Source organism: Rissa tridactyla, chromosome 1 (genome assembly GCF_028500815.1).
Source record: "Rissa tridactyla isolate bRisTri1 chromosome 1, bRisTri1.patW.cur.20221130, whole genome shotgun sequence".
Lineage (NCBI taxonomy): Eukaryota > Metazoa > Chordata > Aves > Charadriiformes > Laridae > Rissa > Rissa tridactyla.
The window spans coordinates 205626028-205646169 of record NC_071466.1 but is presented as its reverse complement, the minus strand read 5'-3'; the positions used below and the strand labels follow the sequence as shown (position 1 = coordinate 205646169).

The 20142-nt window shown below is 40.3% G+C and overlaps 1 protein-coding gene across 5 annotated transcripts in view; it reads left to right on the top strand.

The window, feature by feature from the left end:
• Nucleotides 1-20142, top strand: part of GSAP (gamma-secretase activating protein) — a 53759-nt gene that overhangs the window by 28306 nt on the left and 5311 nt on the right. For 2 of the 5 annotated variants that reach the window (XM_054199656.1, XM_054199627.1), the window contains 12 exons: nt 3280-3405; nt 3823-3878; nt 4297-4328; nt 5994-6055; nt 7574-7669; nt 12174-12244; nt 12837-12931; nt 14066-14185; nt 15344-15405; nt 17004-17108; nt 17257-17350; nt 18368-20129. In XM_054199656.1, the coding sequence (XP_054055631.1) occupies nt 3280-3405; nt 3823-3878; nt 4297-4328; nt 5994-6055; nt 7574-7669; nt 12174-12244; nt 12837-12931; nt 14066-14185; nt 15344-15405; nt 17004-17108; nt 17257-17350; nt 18368-18468 (1020 nt within the window). In that variant the 3' untranslated portion in view covers nt 18469-20129. Of the gene's footprint in view, nt 1-3279; nt 3406-3822; nt 3879-4296; nt 4329-5993; nt 6056-7573; nt 7670-12173; nt 12245-12836; nt 12932-14065; nt 14186-15343; nt 15406-17003; nt 17109-17256; nt 20130-20142 lie in introns of those variants that run through there. The other 3 variants (XR_008466106.1, XM_054199642.1, XM_054199633.1) reach the window with 2 other exon arrangements.

Genomic DNA, 20142 nt, shown 5'->3' with positions numbered 1-20142 from the left:
GATGTCAAGGCTTTGGCTGCCTAAATCTAGACAAATTCCTGCACAGCCTGGAAAAGGCAATGAGCTGGATGGGGAGAGCCCATGCTGTTTGGGTAGGAAATTGTGCTTTCCATTGAAAACAACATGAACGATTCTTCCCATCTTCCATTCTGCTCCCTGAGCTCCAGTTTCGAGAAATACTTGAAATTTTCTTAAGTATTCCCCTACAAAATCTGAAAGAGGCTTTTAATAAGCAGCTTGTTATGGAGGGCTAATGTGAAGAGTCAGAGCTCGAACCCAACAGTACCAGCAACAGATGGAAGTAGACTCTGGATGCATTACAATATCGTTTCACATAGCACTTTAAAGAGGTGAGGGTCTGTTTCCTCCCCAGTGCTTATTACCGTTTGCTCACTCCACAACACAGCATCACAGCTGTGCTGCTACAGATTCGCATGACTGATGTCAGGGAATAAGGCTTTGCTTGGGAAGGCTGCCATGAGAGCTGGGACACCTGGGAAAAAATCAGATCTTGAGAAAATTTGTTGCTAGATAATCCTTCTAATTCACTGAGGTCAAAGTTAGCAGGCCTTTAATTTGTCTGAGATTGAACCTCAAGCCTCTAGGGGCAAATGCCTTTAGCAGCTATACTTCCTGATTGTGGAATTCATTTCCTATTTCTGTCTGAAACCTAAACAGATTGAAAAGGTCAGAGTTGAACTAAAGACAAATGTTTCCTGCTACTTTGACTGCAAATTGCTCTGATTCTTGCGTGAGGATAAAGATGATAATACATTGGGTGAAGTTTACTGGCTTTGTACCACTCCAGTGACACAAACCCACCCTAGCTTGAGTTCAGCTGGTCCGTTGTTGGGGTTTCAGTTGGTGTGTGTTGTTGGCATCATAAGTCAGACCCCGGTGACAAATCTGGTCCTATAAGTAGTATTTCTCTTGCAAAGATTTTATGGCACTTCACAGAAACAATGGTGAATTGTTGCTCTGAGAAGCTTTTTGGTGTTCTCAAGCTCATGAATTGTTGAGAGCCTTTGGGAGGGCTGTGTTCATATTCACAAAAAAAATATTAATGAGAGTCTGGTGGTTTTTTTTTTTTCTCCTTTTTAAACACAGAAACCAAACTTTTGAAGGGGTGTAAATAGCCTTGATCAGAAGGGGAGAAGGAAGGAGCGGGAGGAAGAAGGGAAGAAAATAGGAGGAAGTCCAGGAGAAGGGTGAAGGTGTGTAGTGCAAGCAGTTGTTAGTGAGATCAGCACAGGAAAAGGCAGCCTCTCCCTCATGCTGTGCTGAGCTGCTGGGGTGAAGAGTGATGTTTTGAGGAGTAGCTGCCTGTGCAGCTACGTAGTTCTCTTTGAATACCTTCACTGCTGGGAGACATAGCACTACAGTTCCCAGGGAGAGCACATGCGCCTCTTAAAGGTCATTGGCACCCTGCACCCTTTCAAAGGGGTATAGCAGAGAACTCTCTTTGTCTTCAGTTAAAATAACACTATGAAAGGCTTCGTGGGAGCTTTTCATGGATTGCAACCTGGTAAGGCCTTGCTTTGACTTCTGGTAATACAATGTCTTTTAGGTGTTCATGCTTAGGTATTAGTTCCTGACTCTCTAGAAATGTGTGCAAAATAAAACACAACCTGAGACGAAGAAGCCTTCTCTTTCTAATCCTTGCCCTGTTGATCCTCAAGAAATAACAGATTTAATTAAAATAATCCTTGATTTTAAACTTTTGACTTTTTAATGAGATCTAATACAGTGCAGGTTTTCAGCGGTGTCTGCTTTTAATTCTGGTCTACCACTTCCTGTTACAGGCTCAATATATGAAAGAAACTTGCTGTCTTGCTTCCCCCCCGCCATGCATCAAACAAAACCCAGTGTGGCCTGAATGCAATTTTGCAGTGGTGGTGCTGTCGCAGTTGCATAAATTGGTCACTAGATGATACCCTTACGTTATATTCTTGATATTTCTCTGATTTCATATTGGTAACACTTATGCAACATACTGCAGTAATAGGTTGTAGATCTTGTTAGTTAGCTCCAGCAGGGTGAACATATGGTGCCATATGCACTCCTAGTTTCCAGCTGCCAGATATAACTAACGTGAAGCAAAAAGGGAGATTTATTTTTCTCTGCTGCAGCTACAACAATAAAGCTACAATCAGCACTGGCAGCAACAGGGAAGTGGCTGGCAGGATTGAGTCTCTGCAATTTATTTTCCTTGGCAAATTGTAGTTTATAGTAGGAAGTGGTTTTAAAGGCTTCTGATGTTTTCTTCTAAAGTTATTGTCATTGTAGAAAAGTAGGGGAGAGGAAGCAAAATCTAACATGTTAATGCAAGATGGAGGAATATTGTGAATTCAAACTTCTCTTCCTTCCAATGTCACTACTATAATGTCTGTATGGGAAGGTAAATATATATGAAGGGGGGCAAGAACAGCCAGTACCATCTCTTTGCTTTTTAAAACTGCCAAAAAGAATTGCCTTAATCTCATCTCTTCCTCAGCAATGATCACATCACTCGCCCTTTATAAACAGCGGCTTCAAATCTTTATACCCAGTCCAAGAACAAGCTCAGGAAACCAGCGTGTGTGTGTTTGGGTTTTTTTTCCTCCTGTCTGTTCACAGCTGAGTTTAAATTAATTTCAGCATTAGAGTCAAAGGATTTAGAATTGCTATGGAAATGCTTGGATTTTGTTTCTTTTCTGGGATGAGGCACTGTTACTTGAGGCTGGCAGTGGGGTGTTTGCAATGTAAGTATTGATGCAGCTTGAAAATAGTGGCAGCCTGCAGCTGCTGGGGTCATGGTGGTGTTCCTCTATTTGGAACTACTAGAAACCCAGAATGGGATTTATTTGACCAAATGTAAACATTTACATTAAAGTCAGTTGCCTACAGCTCCTTTTACAGTCAGCAGGAGTCTAGACAATATAGCTAGTGTAGTCTGTGGGGCAGTTCTTCCCATCCCAAACATCTGAAATAGGTCAGACGAATTATGACCTAGAAGTACTTACTGCTTCCTAGTAACTTAAAAGGATCTTAAGGTGGCAAGGTATCTGCATTACAGGCACCGAATCTTGACCTCAAGTAAGTGCTACCCCTGCTGTCAAATCAAGGAAATAAAAGTACTGGGGGAAAAAAAATAGCGTAACTGCTTTTGTTTAACTTTCTTCACTTAGATTGTTATGAAGCTACATTAATCACGGTTCTTTCAAATCACTTAGCGGGAGGGTGATTAGGTATTTCTTCAAGTGCAGCCTCTATTCATGCTTTCCCTGCAATACTTTGCAGTTCCAAAACTCCAAAGGCTTCTGGGAGAAACTCAACTCAAACTTGGAGAGCGTGAAGTATGCAGAGCCACGCTTGCATTACCACAATAATGTGCTCAGGAGGGAATGGCGTAACCTTTCAGAAGAGGTAAATATGCATGCACTGAAACCTTCTCCAGAGCTGCCTCTGAAGTGGATGTTTTAAAGGCAAACATGGAAGAGTTGCCTTTTTTTATTTATTTTGAGAATAAAGAAATGGGGATCTGATTATAAGTAAAGACTTGCAGTCATTTTACTTATAAGGTGACTGCCTGTAAGTCTTACTCTATTAAAATAATATGAGAAACTAAACAAAAGCAGAGCTTACATGTGCCTCTATTGTCATGTAGGTTAGATGTGTGTGTCTATAAGCATGGGTAGTTGGAAGGTGGGTTGAAGCCCCACTGTGCATTATTTCCATTCAAAGGGAAAAGCAGCTTCACTTCTCATCTGTGTTTTATTAGGGAGTATTTTCATTGGCCTTCTACTTTGTTCATTTGGGGATTTTTGTTTGTTTATAAACCAGAGAGAGGAGAGAAAAACGACAGCGTATTTGAGGAATATTTTTGAAAATGCCAAAAAGTAGGTACCGTTTTCTATTATATTTACCTTTTCTTATTTGGTTGAAGTACGTTGAAGGACTTAACATGCCATTTAAATAGTTGATTAGGTATCTAATTAGATATCTTAAAGAAAATTATCCAGCTGAAAATCAATTATTGGAATCCTCGTAATCACTACGGCATGATCGAAATATCCAGGCCTCTAGAGCTAGGGAACTTATGGTAGACATGTAGCGTTATTCTTGTGCAACCTAGACAGGTAGAATATTTTTTAATGCTATTTATTATCTTTACTACATGTAGTTACATGTACAGTTCTTGGATTTTTTTTTAGCTGTCTTTGAAAGATTAAAGGGTCATTTAAGCTTTTTAATGTCCTTATGAAATCCTTTAGAGTAATGCCTATGAAAAAAGCTGATTTTTGTTTCAAACCCTAGGGTGCTTTCTCATCTGGACACTTGGGACTCTGGTAAGTAAAACTTGTCTTGATGTAGGCCTTAGCTTTAAGGTTTATTGGAATATTTCCATGTAGCGGTTGTTGGCGAAAAATAAATCGCTGTATGTGTTTTCAGCACTGAAAAGTTTGAGACATTAAGATGAGCAGTTATTAAATTAGAGGAATACTTTTTCTCTGATAGTAGTGGTAGGATCATATACTGACTAGGAAACCCTTGAAAATAAAGTTCCTACTTTATATGGGATCTAACAACATAAGCAGTAAACCTTTGTCTGCCTAAGGATTTCTTCTTCAGGACTTTTCTCCTGGAGCAGAATACCAATGACACCATGTTACTGTTGAGTCTTGTCCACTTAGAGTTGCCTTTGCAACTCTAGAACTTGTGTAGAGTAGGAGATTATGGCTGGTGGAAAAACATGGTGAAGAGAAAGCAGACATAATTGATTTCCCTAGGCCAGGAACACTTGAGATTTTGTGATGCTCAATTTCTCTGTTATAAATAAGTAAAACTGAATTTAGTAGTAAATTATGTTCCTGCTGTTCACATATCAGTGCCTTCTATGTGCCCTGCCACTGTGTGCTGTGAAATGATGGTGATCTAAGTACTGCTCACTCGTTTTATTACAAAGAATTTTCAGTGCGTTCATTTCCAGCCCTTAACACAAGTCATCCACACCGCTGCTGGTTATTGCTATGGGCTCTGACTTTGAGGGACCTTGTATCGACTTCACAAGCCTCAGGTTCATGTTTTCCAAAGGTGCTTATTGATAAAGAAGTCAGATGTTTAACTGATACTAGAGAACTTCTGGATAGATGCCAGCCAGTAATAAGCATCAATCTTCCCTGTAGATTTTTCTTCAGGTCCTTTAAAATCAAGCAATGCAGGTCTTTGTGCTGCTAAGTGGTGGAGTAAATGTATTTCAAGGTGAGCAAAGATGTCTGGAAAGAACTTCGTAACAATTTAGCGCTTGAGTCTGTAAAATGTTGACTTGATTTTATGCTACATGATGAAATAGGAGATTGTTTTTCTTCCTTTGCTGTTACTAGACAGGAAGCACTGATTAGGAAATACAGGGTGTTAAATTTCAGCAGATACTATAACCTCCTTCTATTTAGTTAGAGAAGTTGAGTTCTTTTACATAGTGGTCTGCAAAACTGAATAATAGAAGCAGCCAGACCATGGGAGAGAACTGAGAAAGTGGGAGTGATCCTGAGGAGTATTTACTTTCTGTGTAGCCATTTCCTTGCAAAACCCATGCAGCTGTTTAACTTGTTTGTAAATGACACGATTTAAATAGAATATGCATTTGCACTGTTACCAGAAGGTTGTCCTTGCCTCTTTGCTCTACTGAATCATCACGCTGTGATAACTCCTACTTAAATATCACAGAAAAGAGTAATGCAAAGGAAGTGTAAAGTGGTGTGACAGGCTTGGGTTCCCCTATGCTCAATGTTAAGCACTTGAGGGAGAAGATGGCAGATACAGGGTTGTTTCCTATTCCTCAGTTCTCTCACGCAGTCCTTAATTCTTCACTATCTTAATTCTGTAGGTGAGTAGATCAAACCACAAGTTCTCATTGTTTGTTTATATTTCTAGGTACTTTTGAAGCTGGTTGAAGTCTCATGGTATTTCTGTAGTGTCATGTCCCTGAATGATTCTTGCTCTGTTTATTTCAGAGGAAAGGCTAGGACCTCTCTTTCAAGAGGAAGATTATCAGCAGCAATTACTAATGGGACTGGTATGTGCTTTTGTCACAGTGTGCACTAGAGGACGCCCAGCCTCAATAAATGTAAAGAGTAAAACTTGTAAGTTCCAGCGCTAAGTGGAAGCTCGCTCAGAGTAGCTACGGAACAAACAAGTTTCTTCCTAAGTTTTAGAGTTCATAGTCACGATATCATCTTAACAGGTCATGATATCATAAGGCATAGCGGAAAAACAGCAATAGAAAGTTGGTTGGTATGGTATTTGGGAAGACTCTTATTCCATCCTCCTTGGAGTTAATCTGTCAGTTATTTTTGGGCTACTTTACATCCTTAAAACATGTATAGGTGAATTCCCCACCCACCGCTTCCCTCAAAGAGAACATCACAGATCTTCTTACTCCTCATTTTAACACCTTTTTACTGTCACTTTTTCCTTCTGCCTCCTCTCTGGGACTGCTATGGCTATTCTGAGATCCCTTCCTCTGTTGCACTGTTTTCACTGATTATCTCCCCAAAAGATCTGCCATCCTTATGCTTCTGGGTAATAAGTCCTCTCTCAAATCCTTACCTGTGCTCTCTCTGTCTACATACGCATCTTCACTTATCTCTGGTTCTCTTACTACTAAACCCAAATGAAACTCCACAGCATGCACTGGAAGGTTTCAGCACTGCGTCTGTGAAGAGCATATCAACACTGCCCTGTCTGTCCAAATCTAAGACAAATTTTCATTCTTTGCGGTCCTGCTCCCTTGTTTCCAAGTTCTGCCTCTCATTCTCTGAAGCTCCTCTACATTCCTTTCCTGCAGTTTATTCACAAATCCAAAAAAGGGTCACTACTATCCTTTGTCTATGCTTTCCCGATATCTGTATTGCTGTCCTGACATTGAGATTAATCTACTTGTAAACTGCTTGAGACAAATTTTATTTGCCTCAGTTTTTCTCTGAACTTCGAAAGAAATAATGCTTCATAGTAATTCTCAGGAACTAAGCAGCATGGACTTGAGTTGCAATCAGAAGCTAGGTGAGGTCAGAGAATGTTTCAGAAAGGGAGTGGCATGGACTGTATGATAACAATTAATGTTTAACCTGTAGTTGCTATTAATCACTGAGGTTCTCAGGTTCTTGGCTACTGCCACAAACTGTATGTGCTAGTTTTCTCTATTGTAATATACCTCAGGTTTATTTGTATGTAATAAATACTTATATTCTGAGGATTCAAAGTTCATATTAAAACCCTCCTTTCACCCTGTTCACTTGGCTTGACCCAGAGAGATGCAAGAATTGTAAGCTTTTTCTCTTTGGTGTCATTGAAAGTTCAACTTAGCACTCATTTCGCTGAATCTGCACCAAGTAACAATTTTGACTGTTCAAATGTGCTATTGAATTTGGCAAGATTGTATGGTTGCTTGGGATCTCAATCTGAACTGGGCTTTTGTAACAAGGGAACGTTTTGTTGTGCTAATGCCTATTGGTCAGGCCCTGCACCTGCTGGAGCTTTTGCATCTTTTTGAAGATGTCACGGGGACACTGAATTGTTGGCTTTTTTTTCCTAGATGGTTGCTCAGCTAAAGGATCACCTTATGAGACATCTACAGTATGTAGGAAAAAAGAAGATTGACCAAATAGTTTTGGATTACGTTGCAAACCTGGTTAGTTTGATTTTCATAGTCACTACTGTGAACAAGCATGTATTTTTAGAGGGGGTATGTATTGTGTGTACATAGCATATGTTTGCTGGGAGGAGATTGTTTTTAAGATGATTAACCCTATTTTTCCGTTTAATATTGTTGATAAAGGACATAATAATACTTAAATAATATTAAAACGAGTTATATTGGTCACTCAGAATAGAGAAGAAACACTTCCCTTTACAGCTTATACAAATATGGTCTACTCCCAGAAGTGAAAATGTGTACTCATCCTGAAAGTTGAAAGAATGATCTTTAGATCTATTTTGTTTCCTGTAGAATACATTGCTGCTTGTTTTGAATAATCCAAGTGCCATCAGGGGAAATACAAATAAAGAAAAAGAGTTCTCTCTGATACGGCAGGAGAGTAAATCATCACTGCTCCCACATCCTGACTTTGGGCTTTTTGTGAGCGTAACAGGAGACAGAGTTTTGCCTGAAGAAATCCATATAAACTACAGTGAAAACTTGCTTTCCAAATTCTTAATTTTCTGTCTTTCATCCTTTTAAGAGAAACTTTAAAAAAAATAAGCTCTAAAAATTGCGACTGTTGTGCATAGAAATTATTGTACCTGGTTTTGTCAGTCTCAACATCAAATCCTTTAAGTGCGGGATGCAGCGTCCGCAAGAGCTCATATGGCAACTAGTAAATCGTGTTCTTTGCCTTTGTGCTAGCCCTGACACCCGATCCAGCAGAAACTCCCCACAGTACTGTTTTCTAGGGATGGAAATCTCAGGAAACTTTCTTGAGGCTACTGGTGCCTGCATCTTTTCTGAAGCCCTGCTCAAATCGGTTGTGCTGTCAACATTACAATGTTCTCTGAACTGCTGCAGCTTCCACTGAGGTTACTGACTTTCCTAGTCAGGCCTCCCTCTATAGCTTGACAAGTTGTTTTACTGGCAATTGTCAGTCTGTTCTCTGTATCTTTATAGGAAGGAAGGAAAAACTAATGACTGATTAAAATAGGAACAGCACAGCATGAACCACAGCTTTGTACCTGAAAACAGCTCTGAAAGAAGCAAAACGGAATGTTTATTCTCCTTTCATTCGTTTTCCAGTTTTTATTTCTTCATTCTTAATATAAACTAAGACAAAAAAATATGAAAACACCTGTGCAGCCTTGATCTCCAACACTAAATTATTGTAGATTAAATCTTACAATCAAAACAAATCTCAGCCCTCCCCATCAGCAAACTCTTAGCTTTTAAGATTTTTTTTTTTTTAAATGCTACTAAAAGCGAGAATTCTGTCAACTTAATTTGCAGACTTCTCATCCTTGGAAAAACTACTATAAACAAAGATAATATGTCTCTAAAAGCTGCTTCTGCCCTCTGGCTGGTGCATCTTAGGTACTGTTTGGAAATCTTTAGAAATTATTTCATTGTTAGGCTTGGGTTTCCCCTCATTATAGTCAGAAATTCTTAAATCTTAAACCTTGCTATATCCTAAATGTTTGGCAGTTCTGCAGGGGAATGAATTGTTTTGATTCTTCCAGCAGTTTTTTGTAGCATCAGCAGCGTGTAGCTGAGCTACTGAAACTAAGGAAATGGGAAGAGGCTTGAAATTGTTTATCTGCTTTCATAAAATATTTTTTAATTACATTCAGGAGCAAAGGAGTGGCTGACAATAGGGCTCCATGGTGTGTAGCCACTGTATAAATCAATTGCAGCTGAAGTTGAAGTAGCCAAGACATGGGAGCATTAACAGTTTCTCATAAAACAGCAGACTGGTGGCTGGTTGCTGTCAGAGAACTGTATTTGTATACAGAGAAGTAACACAGGGAAGTGTGAATGAGTTGCCTCAGTGAGAATTCACTTGTTTGCCGAGGAGGTCTGCAGAGCCTGAGTATGCCTGGTTACCAGTTCACATGCCACCTAGCCTGCAGAAACTGTTTGTATGTCCGTTTTCTCTCTCTCCTGCAAGCTCTTTATCTTAACTTTACTCCCTGTCTGTTTCTCTCATTCTTTTCATTTCAGCAGGGCAGAGAAGGGGGGCAATAATTTACAGAAGCAGTGTGACACTTGTTGCCCTGACAGCAAGCGAGGGAGGAGGCAGAGTGAACAGCCAGCCTGTGGAACAAGAAAGAGACAGACCAGAATGTTAAAATTTCTCTGAAAATCACTGCAGTGTCTGCAGCTTTTTGGCTGATGTCTATGGCTAGCTATCACCTGATGTGGGGTCAACTGCAGAGGAATAGAAAACAGACACCATTTGGATTTGAGTTTCCTTAGGAGGAGGACTGCCTCGTATCCTCTGTCCAGGAGGGAGTCTGGAAGACAGCAAGACCCTGTCTTACTCCCTCTTCTCCTTTGCTCCTGATTCTTTTCTTTGTCTGCTTCCATGTCTTTCCCGTAGAAACAACCATGGGAACTGAGCACTTGTGGTTCCAAATTACTTTAGTGGAACTTCAGAGTACTCGGCACCTTTGCCTGGAAATGTAGATATTTCAAGACAGCAAGGTGCTTTGCAAACGTCAGCCTGGGCCCTACTGCATCCACTGTCTCACTATTGATCATGTTTTCTCTTACTAGTTTAGAGCACTCCGAGGGAAATGGCTTCTGATAATTGCCCAGAAAAACCTCATATTGTACATCTTTGTTACTAAATTAAAAACGGCTTTGCTGTGAAGGTTTGGGTTTAACTCGGTTCCCTCAGAGATGTGCTGCTAGCTCGGAGAGGAAGCTGCCTATACTCCCTCTGTAAAACAGATAATGTTTCTTTTCTCTCATGCACATTGTCCTGTGTGTTATATACTGAAAAAAGTTTGAGACTTGGCTTCTCTTTCTGTATGTATTTTCTACCATTCCCTTTGTGGCTGATTTCCAAAGTGCTGTTGGTGAGGGTGTCATGTCATGAACGTGCATGTATTTAAGATTTAAGCTTGTTGTGATGACTAGGTTGACATTGACTTGAGAAGCTGGTCTCGTTCTATACCTTGCAAAAGCCATACACAGTTTGCTGAATTGTTAAGCAAAGAATATTGATTCTGGAGTATCATACCCATGAACACAATTTTTGTTGCACAAATAATAAGAGGTGATTCTGGAGTTTGTAAGAAGCTTCCTTTCACCTCAACGCTGATCTTCAGATCCAGCTGTAGCTCCCGATGAAGAGGCCTTCACTGCACCTTGTGTGCTGGCCAGAGATGAAAGTCATTCTGGCAGCAGGTGTGGTTCTTGCGACCCTTCTCTGAAAGCTGGAGATCACTCATTTCCTGGAAAGTGAGTGGAGAAAACTTGCCATACTCCAGAGAGATTAAACTGGAGCTTTCCACTGTATCCAAAAAGTGTCAAAATGGAAAATATTAGATAGTTATTCTGCATCAGGTAGCTGTGCAAGGCCGGATGGAGTGGTGAAGGGAAAAGGTGCTACCTTGTAGAGGTACCTTGGCCGAGGTGCAGAGGAGAGCACTCAGGAGCTTTTATGAAGACTGATATTCTTGTTCTGGCCTTTGCATGTGAACTTCTGTGTGACGTGTTTCTCTTGCTCAGAGCCTATGACAAGTTAGCGGTTGGAGGGGGCAGAGCTGATGAGCAGAAAAGAGAGTGGGGAAAAGGATTCCTGGATTCTTGCCATCTTGGGGGGAAAGGGGTTTATAACTTCTCGTGACACCTCTCTGCAAAATGGGGGTCAGACTTTCTTCCTGAGAGTTTCCTGGGGTTGATTAGTTAGTACGCTCTGAGGCCCAGAGATAAAAGGCCTAGAGGAAGTGTTTCAATTCTCTTACTGAGATATGGAAGTGGTTATGTGTGGCAACCATGAGGGGCCGGTTAGAGGAAGTTATTTCAACTCTTCATGCGTGGTTTCTCTCTCAGCTGCAGAAGCTTAGAAGGCCCTAGTGAGAAGAGGGCTTGTGGCTTTTGTATGCTGACAGTCCGTACTGCAGGTCAGCATGGGAGCACAAACAAGCAACAGTATGGGCCAAGGGGTTGTTTTACTTCACTGTGGACAAAAATGAAATTCAACAAAGGAGGAGAGGCATTTGCTTGTCTCATCTTTCGTCGCCTGGACTAGATTTGTGATTCCTCCTGCAGATTTTTTTCAGCAAACTGAATATTCTGCTGTCTTCAGCATTATCCAGTTTTGTCTGGGCCCTAGGGACCTTTCCTTGCCAAGTGCTCAGCCACTTGGACATGCAGTTTTTGCCTTCATGGCAAACAGATCTTTGAGGATTTGATGCAAGAGCATGAGATCAGGTGATTCCCAAGAAGCGCAATGTGTTAAGATGCTGCATGTTTCGCACGATGCTTTGATGAGCTGGAAGCACTTAATTTAAACTTCTGGAACAGGCAATTCAGTTACAATTCCAATTTTAATTAATCTTACGTTTGAAGCCCCTACAAAAAAAATACTGAAGTCTCATGATAAGTTTTTAACATAAACTGGTGTGTGAAATGAATGAAGGCCAAGGGCCTGCTGTACACAGCCTCCTAGAAACATCCAGTCTTTTCTTTTTTGTTTTAGCTGAATCTGGTACATCGAATAATGAAAGAAGTTTGGAGGAGATACCAGCTTCATTCCTGCACCTTCTGCTTGTGAGCGAGTCATTTGTTAAAGATTTCAGCCTGCCTTTTATTTCTATATTATGCCTATTATGGGCATAATAATTTTGGTCTTCAACAATACTACTCGCTTGAACAGTCAGTGTTTACTCTACTGTGAATGTCAACATGAGTGTCATGTACTCTTTTTAATGATCCTGCTGGCCCTCTCTAAACCAATGTGAATGTTAATCATAGAGGCAGTTTTGCAGCTGGAGTTCAAAGCTGCTGAGCTCACAGTGCTCTCAAGCTGGGTGGTGGGTGTTGAACACCTATAAAAGCCAGGTCACTTATACCAGTGCTCAAAATATTTCACTGATTGATCACCTGGTTGATACCAGGTACTGCTAAGAGACTTGTAAATGGGAAGGAGAAAGGGGACACCACAGAGACATTGTGTGTCAACATTTAGATGAACAGCTAGTGCTGATGGGTCACAGATGCCTAAACAAACAAGATAGCATCCCATGGCAATTCACCCAAAACGCATGCACTTAGCGCACGTGTAGTACAACAAATTGACCGTATCTCTGTGAAAGTGTGGGCATCTCGGGTTCCTAATATGTTGCTATTTTGTTAAATACAGTGATGAGAGAGGAAGCGCAAGAGAGTTTGCAGTGTTCCATATCATGAGTCGGATTCTAGAAGCTGCAAATGGCATGTGCATGCCTTTGCCTCCTGGTAAGTCCTGTGTTTTGCTGTTTTAATTGTAAGTGAGGAGAGCAATGCGATGGATTCCCCCCACAAGAGCACTAGCTGCAGCACACGTGTTAAGTTAGCTTCGGCAGTATTGAAATCTGTTCAAGACAGTTACAGAGGGGAAGACCTTCCATAAACACATGCAAGTGAAATGAAACAAAACTGAATAGTCACTACAAATAGAGACAACAAATCAGAGGTTTATTTCTCTGTTTTCAGCTTCCAGTGGAATGTTTGGACACAATTTTAGCTCAGAACTAAGGTTTAGACTTATTTATGTATTTTTCTTAGACAGCTGGACTTCAGTGTCGTGGACCACAAGGGAAAATCCTATCCTGGAGCAAAAAAAGAGTGTTTTTTCTCATGCTGTTGCCCTGCTAATATTTTTCAGTTTTATCCTGAAAGGATTATCTCCAGCCTTGATGGAAGAGCTGATCTTGATGGTAGACTTTAATTCCCTAGAGTTTCTCGTAATCGCTTAGAGTCTTCTCAAAGCACTTGCTTATTTTTGCTTTGGAAAGACTTCTTAACTTCTTAGTGCTTCTGATTCTGTTTGAATCTTTCTAGTTTGTGTTTCCTGGTCTGTTTTCAGTCTTTGAAACTGTTTTTGGTATGAGGTTGTCCCTCAAACTTACACTGCGTGGGCACAAATGCTGCCACGTAACGGTGTCACGTGATGCAAGACCATCATCTGGTTGGTGTTAAGTGAGAAACTGAAGTCTTAACGCTGCCTGCGGGAATGTGTGGGTGGCAGCTACATACTGAGGGTGGTGGGGCCACAGTTTTTAATTAAACTGGTGGGAAAGAGGGAGATAAAAGGCAAATTAATAGCACAATTCAGATATAAGACAACAGCTTGGAGATGTTTAATAACTGCATATGACTGTAGTGACTGTTTTGAGTCGTCTTGGCTTTCCTCTTTCTGATAGAATTGTACTTGAGAGGACCCAAAGAATACCTGAATAAGACTATGTGACTTTTGAGAGAGCGATTTCCTCACCAACTAGAAACAGTCAGAAGTTAAGGAGAGTGTTGGCTTTAGCTAGAGTAATGCCAGTCTCTAATACAGACTTAGAAAAAAAATATTTTTGTACCAAACAAGTTTGCCTTTCATAGGTTTTCACACTCTGCACTTGGGGCTTGGTGTTCGATGTCTCCCTCTGCACGCCCTCCTGCACTATATTGACAGTGGAGTCTTGCATTTGACAGAAACGTGTGTCAGGAAACTGCTGGAAGGTACAGTGAGTTTCTTGTGTTTTGAGTTTCATGTGCTTCATTTGTTACCAGCTGGCTGACTGGCAGTGATGCCCTTTCAGCTGTTCAAAGTCAGACACAGGATTTACTGACCAGGAGACTCAGTTCTTCCTGAGTGCTTTTTCAGTGAGAGCTGTAGCTGATGGTGTTGCCCGGCTGAAAAGAGAAAATTAGGACTCAGACTATATGATTGAGCCTTACTGTAGTAGACAAAGAAATATCTGTTTGGGGAGGATTTGAGTTTATAGTATTTCCACTTGGGACTTCCTAGAAAAGTGAATACTAAGGATCATCATAGAATTTGTTGGGGGGTTTCTTTGACTCTATGAAAGTGCACACCTACGTGAAAGGAAGTCAGGCTGCTATCCAGTCCTCAGTTTTGGCTTTAATTATGTTTCAAACAAAACAGTCTTAGTGCTAGGATTGGCAAATGGCTGTAAATTCAGTGCTAGGAAGTGAAAATTCAAAATAAGTAAGCAAAAGCCTACGTGACACGGCATCCCAATATTTCTGGCAAATATTGAGGTTGTAAATGTCTTCTAAATATATCACAAGGTTACCTAAAGGTGGGAGTTAAAATCAGTTCTGTATGAACCCATATAGTCATCAAGAGGGGCTAAAGGCTTCGGAACAAAATGGGGAGTGAGGCAAACTGGCAGTTGCAGGCACAGTTAGCATCACAGCCGTGTTAATTGCCTTTTTGAGATCAGAAGGGAGGAAGAGAGAACTGTAGCATAGGTTTCCTGGGATACAACTCTCAAAAAGTAATTGATTTCATCACAGCTGCAGCCACATCCCCTTGTTATGTGCTATTTCTCTGGTGTTCAAGAAAAGGGACACAATATGCAGTATTAGTCTGTGCCTGGTTTTGGTAAATGAAATATTATATAGGGAGTTCTACTTAGTCAAAACATGTCTGAATTACTGTATAAATTGTTAACCTAAAATGATGAAGATATGTACAAATATACAAAAAAAATTAATAGAAACACTATAAACATAATTAACACTCCTAACAGCCCTTATTGAAAATTAAAATTTTCATTTCATTACAGAGATGATATTTATTCAGAATATCTTAAGTGAAAGTTGTAGTTATGCGGTTACCACTAACGATGGTGGGGTGTTTTTTCCTTGTAGACCTGGATGACACTGAGGAGAATGAAAAGCTGAAGTTCAGTATTGTCATGAGGCTTCCCGAGGTAACTAATAACTTTGGATGTCATTTACTGGATTTGGAATTGATAGGAAATTCCTCCCTGTGCATAGGATCAAGCCAATGGAAGACATGCTGTTATTCAAATAGGGCACAGATATAACCTGAATCTCCAGTTTCTCCATCTGCTGCTCGTGACCTGTAGGGTACCCTCATAACTTAACGCTGGAACTAGTTACTGATGTTTCATTAAAAATTCCAACAGAATGGGAGATTGGCTTCTCCTTTTTCCCTTTTGCTCCTAGTGCACACCACAGTACTGCGGAGGAAGCACAACATCTCAGTGAGCAGAGGAAAGCCAGGGATCCCCCCTGGGGGAGTCCCTTGCTTAGAACAGGCTTTTCTCAACATAAGTTGCTTATTGTTTGCTCATTATGGGCTGTTACGTATAGTTCAAATGGCCAGAAGTGCTGCTTTGGTTTTCCTCTAACAAGGGCTTCTTTATGTGGCAGCAATTTTGAGAAGGGGTAGGGAAGGAGAACTCCACAGGACGCTCTTTGTCCTCTGTATCTTGTTTTGGGCATGGGTTGGTGAGCTGGGGTCAGCGCGGGGCCTCTGAGCTGTCAGCCCCAGGCCTGGTGGGTGGGGAACACCATTCCAGCCACACTTTGATGTGAGGGGCTGAGTTGTGAGCGCTTTTGGGAACACATACTGCTAGTTACGCACAGTAGACTCAGTGCCTTATTGTATCCGTTTACAGCTTTGGGAGAAAATGCAGAGAATGGTTTGTTTGCCAAAAAGGACACTTTGGGGTGACTCAGACTATTTTGAGCAGGTTACATTCACTAGATGACTTCGGTTGCATCAGAAGCAAGTATTTAAGCACTATTGAAAGTGTCCAGCGTTTCCTAAATGAACTCTCAGTAGTCTGTATTGCAATTCAGCTGAAAGTGAGGGGAGTGGGGAAGATCTAGATAGGGAAAATAGCAGAAGGTGGAGCTAACTTTACAGTGTGTCGTATTTGTTTGCTTATTGGTTAGGATTGGAAGCTTTGGGACATCTGGGTTTGAATCTCTCTTGCCTTTAGGAATGTGAATCAATGTTACCAATTCCCAGGACAATATCCTCAATAATGGGATGCAAATTGTGTTCCCAGTATCTCTTCTTGTTGGTGTTCTGCTTTTGTAAGATTCCTTAGACTGAGCCTAAGAACAGCCCTGTTCTGAACGGAGCATTGAGGAATGGGGCACCTGTGTTATTCTTTGGGAGAAAAATGGAGTTAACCAGTAAAGGAGAAATGGCCGACTTATATTTAAGCCTCAATGTCCGTTTAAGTAAACGTGCAAAGTGGGACAGAGGTAGTGGGATGGACTGGTTGATGGAAACTTACTGAGTAGCAAGGATTTGATTGCTTCCCACACTTCGGGAGCGTATTGGAATCTCCTTGTTACTGGCTATGAAAGGAAGGCTCCCTGGCTAAAAATGATGAGGTCTTAGCTTCTGTCATCAGTGTCTGAAAGCAAAGCAGTCTATGTTACAGCCTGCATTTTGTTTACTTTTTCCCCCCTCCTTTTCCCCCTCCTAAGTTTCTACTGGGCTGTGTTTATATTCTCAGGTTTCTGGGTTTTGTTGTTTGCTTTCTAGGCTCTTGGTCAAAAGGTCCGCCAGTTTTGGAATCATCCAATAAATGCTAATTTAATTGCACGGAAATATGTGAAACTTCTGCTTGAGAAGCTGGGGAACAGGCAGGTAAGAGCGTATAGGCTGTTTTTTTTAAATCTTTTGCTTTGATAGTCTTGAGATTCCTGACCTTTCTGTAGACTGTAACGCACTAAAGATAACACTGAAACTTGGCACTGTGTGACTTTGAACTAACCTGGAGTGTTCTCCTTTACAGTGTAGCAGGCCAATCCCTGAGAGACTCTTGGTCCCTGTAGAGTTTTTGCCACTTAACTACCTGACTAATATGCTGGCAGAGATAGAGGATCAAGGTAATTCTGTACTTTGGAAGCCCAGTAATTGTTACTCTTTGCTCATGGTCAGCCGTGTCCTGACTATATTGACGTAACTGAGTTCTAAAACTTAGTGATGTCTGAATGTGTAGGTTTGGTCGTCTTTCTGGTGATGGGTGCTGTGAGAGGGCTTCTCCACTACGTATCCTTTCATCCAAATCCTGTGTGTGTTGAATCCAGGTAGCAAACTTGCATTTTTCCAGAATGAAATCTGGTTCACGTACAGTGTGGTGGTAGCTGTTATTCTGTGTTCAAATGTGGAGAAGGGCTTGCTCCTTATTTATACTGTATGGTGGCTAAGAGGCAACCAAAATCAGATCTTCCACCTCTGAAAAGATTACCCAGATCGCTAGTTTAGGAGGTGCTCTGAAGTAAAAGGCAATTTTTTATTTCAATGCTGTTCCTTTTTTTTAAATTAAATTCAAATTGGTTAGGGCACTTGCATCATACAGTGAAGCATCTGAAGATTTTGAATTCTACTGAAAAAAGCAAGGTGCATTAAGGGAAGCATTATACTTTTTAGCATTACTGGTTATGCCTATATTAATAAAAAAAAAAAAGTCAAGATAAGGACCTGAAGGCTAAAATAAGATTGTCCATGTGTGGATATCAACCCGTTTGGGGAGGAAAAAGAATTTAAACCATATAGAAACATATGAGAATGTGCCCTGGTCCATTTTATATGCTATATAGCCACTGTGCTTAAATCTTGTTTTGGATCTGCAGTGTAGAATTAGTATGGAAATCCCTAGCGGCATCCAGAGATGCTTGGTTGTTTATTTGTATCCCACTAAGAGGAAAGTTTCTGCCATGGGTGAGCATCCAAATGGCTCCACTGAAAGCTGTAGGTATTTTGTGTAAATGAAAGCGCAGTTCCATCTATTACCTTATCTTTCGGTATTGTAGATAAAGATGTTTAATAGACTGCAGGACCCATAAGTGTATGAGAACACTTATGATTTTGTAAACACTAACTTTCTCACAATGTTTTTCTAGGTGTGCATCCATATGAAAAACAAGACCATATTAATGTAAGATTTGTAGAGGAAACAGCACTCAAACATACTATGATGCTTTTGGGCCTCAAATATTCCTGAAATAACGTGCTGTTGAAGAAAGCTAACTGTGGTACTTTTACATAAAAGTATTCACACAGAAGTGTGGCAACCAGCTTTTTTTTGTGTTTTAAACTTAAATGTCACGTTGTTTTCCAAATAATCTGCAGTTTTGTGTAGCCACCATTACTGACATAAGCTACTCAAAATATTGTTTGGAGCAACGTATTTAGGCTGAAATCGCTGACTTCTAGATAAATCCTAGAGAAATTAATCTGACACAAACCCAGGTTTCCAATGAAAGGTATCTGTGGTTTCATTGTTTCATGTTGAAGTGGTCAAATAAATGGAACTACAGCGGGTATCAAAACACACTGTGAAAATTGGTGTTAATGTCAATTATTTTAACAAGGTAGACAATCCTGAAAGAGGGAATCCAGTTGTATTGTACAGTGACAAGAAACCGGTAACTGTTTACTCATTTAGATCAATAAAAGTATTTCTTGCTGTGTTTATGTAAGACAGGTGAGAGTAACAAATGATGAATCGGTCTCTGTATGTCATCAGTAATGATGTGTTCATTGCTTGTGGGGGTCGTGTGTTATCTTATGGTACTTCGGCCTCTGGAGTTAGATTCTAATACATTCACTTTTGTAATAGGCGCAAAATATAATCATCTTAAAGTGCACATGACAGGGTTTTGTTTTTTAAGATATGTATAACATACTGTAAGCGATACAAGATAAGAAAAAAGTTCTTTAGAAATTTACACTAATGGTGACTTGGGCAGAATTTTACTTAATTCTTTCCTTGCAACTTTTAGTGTTACAGTTCAAGCCTCAGCTTCAAAAAGAAATGGAGGCTGTTTTTCCTTCATTTTCAACTTTTATTTATATAAAACTGAACCAGTGTTGTGTTTTGGTTTGCTTTGGGTTTTTTTTTTTAAGCTCTGAACTGTGACATTAAATTAAAATAATATGCAGAGAAAAAAATCTTGAGTTCTGACATGTAGGATTTCTGCAGTCTTTATTGGATCTAAAAACAACTCTATCAAAGTTTCAGACTATTAAACTAGTGAAGCTCATTGACAAATTGATAGATTTTGGACGTTTTCAGTAGCAGCCTCTGGTATTCTCTCTGAGTGAAATAAAAAGATCCAGTTCTCGGGAGTGATGCGGCTAATTCATGGTCATTCCTTTGTCATTACTGTCAGTGGAGCAAGAGTTTTAGCTTTCTCAGTAACTGCACAGAGGGAAGGAATATTTTTTTCTCAACATAATTCAAATTTGTCTGGCAAGTGTAAGCCCCAATCCCAGAACGCAGAAAGGTTTGTTGGTGTATTTGTGTAAGTGGTGGGTACTTAGTTCGTATTATATTAATAACAAGAGAAGATTTTCTAACCTTTTCTTTTTAATGAAATGTGTATAATATAATCAGATGCAATAAAGCTTCACCTGAGAAAAAAATAAGCCTAATATTACAATCACTTATTTTTCTTAACATTTTAAAATACTGCACTGCATTTGGGATACCAGGCTCCTCCTAGCCACGAGAAGGGAACTGGTGTCACTGACTATTTAGCTGCGCTTCTGACAGTTCTTAACAACTACTATTATTTTCAACATGGAATCCGGCTAAACGCTGACGGACGTTCCTTCAGTGCGGTGTAAAGGCTATTGACCCTAGAGATCCAGCAACGGGTAATGGCCTCTCCTG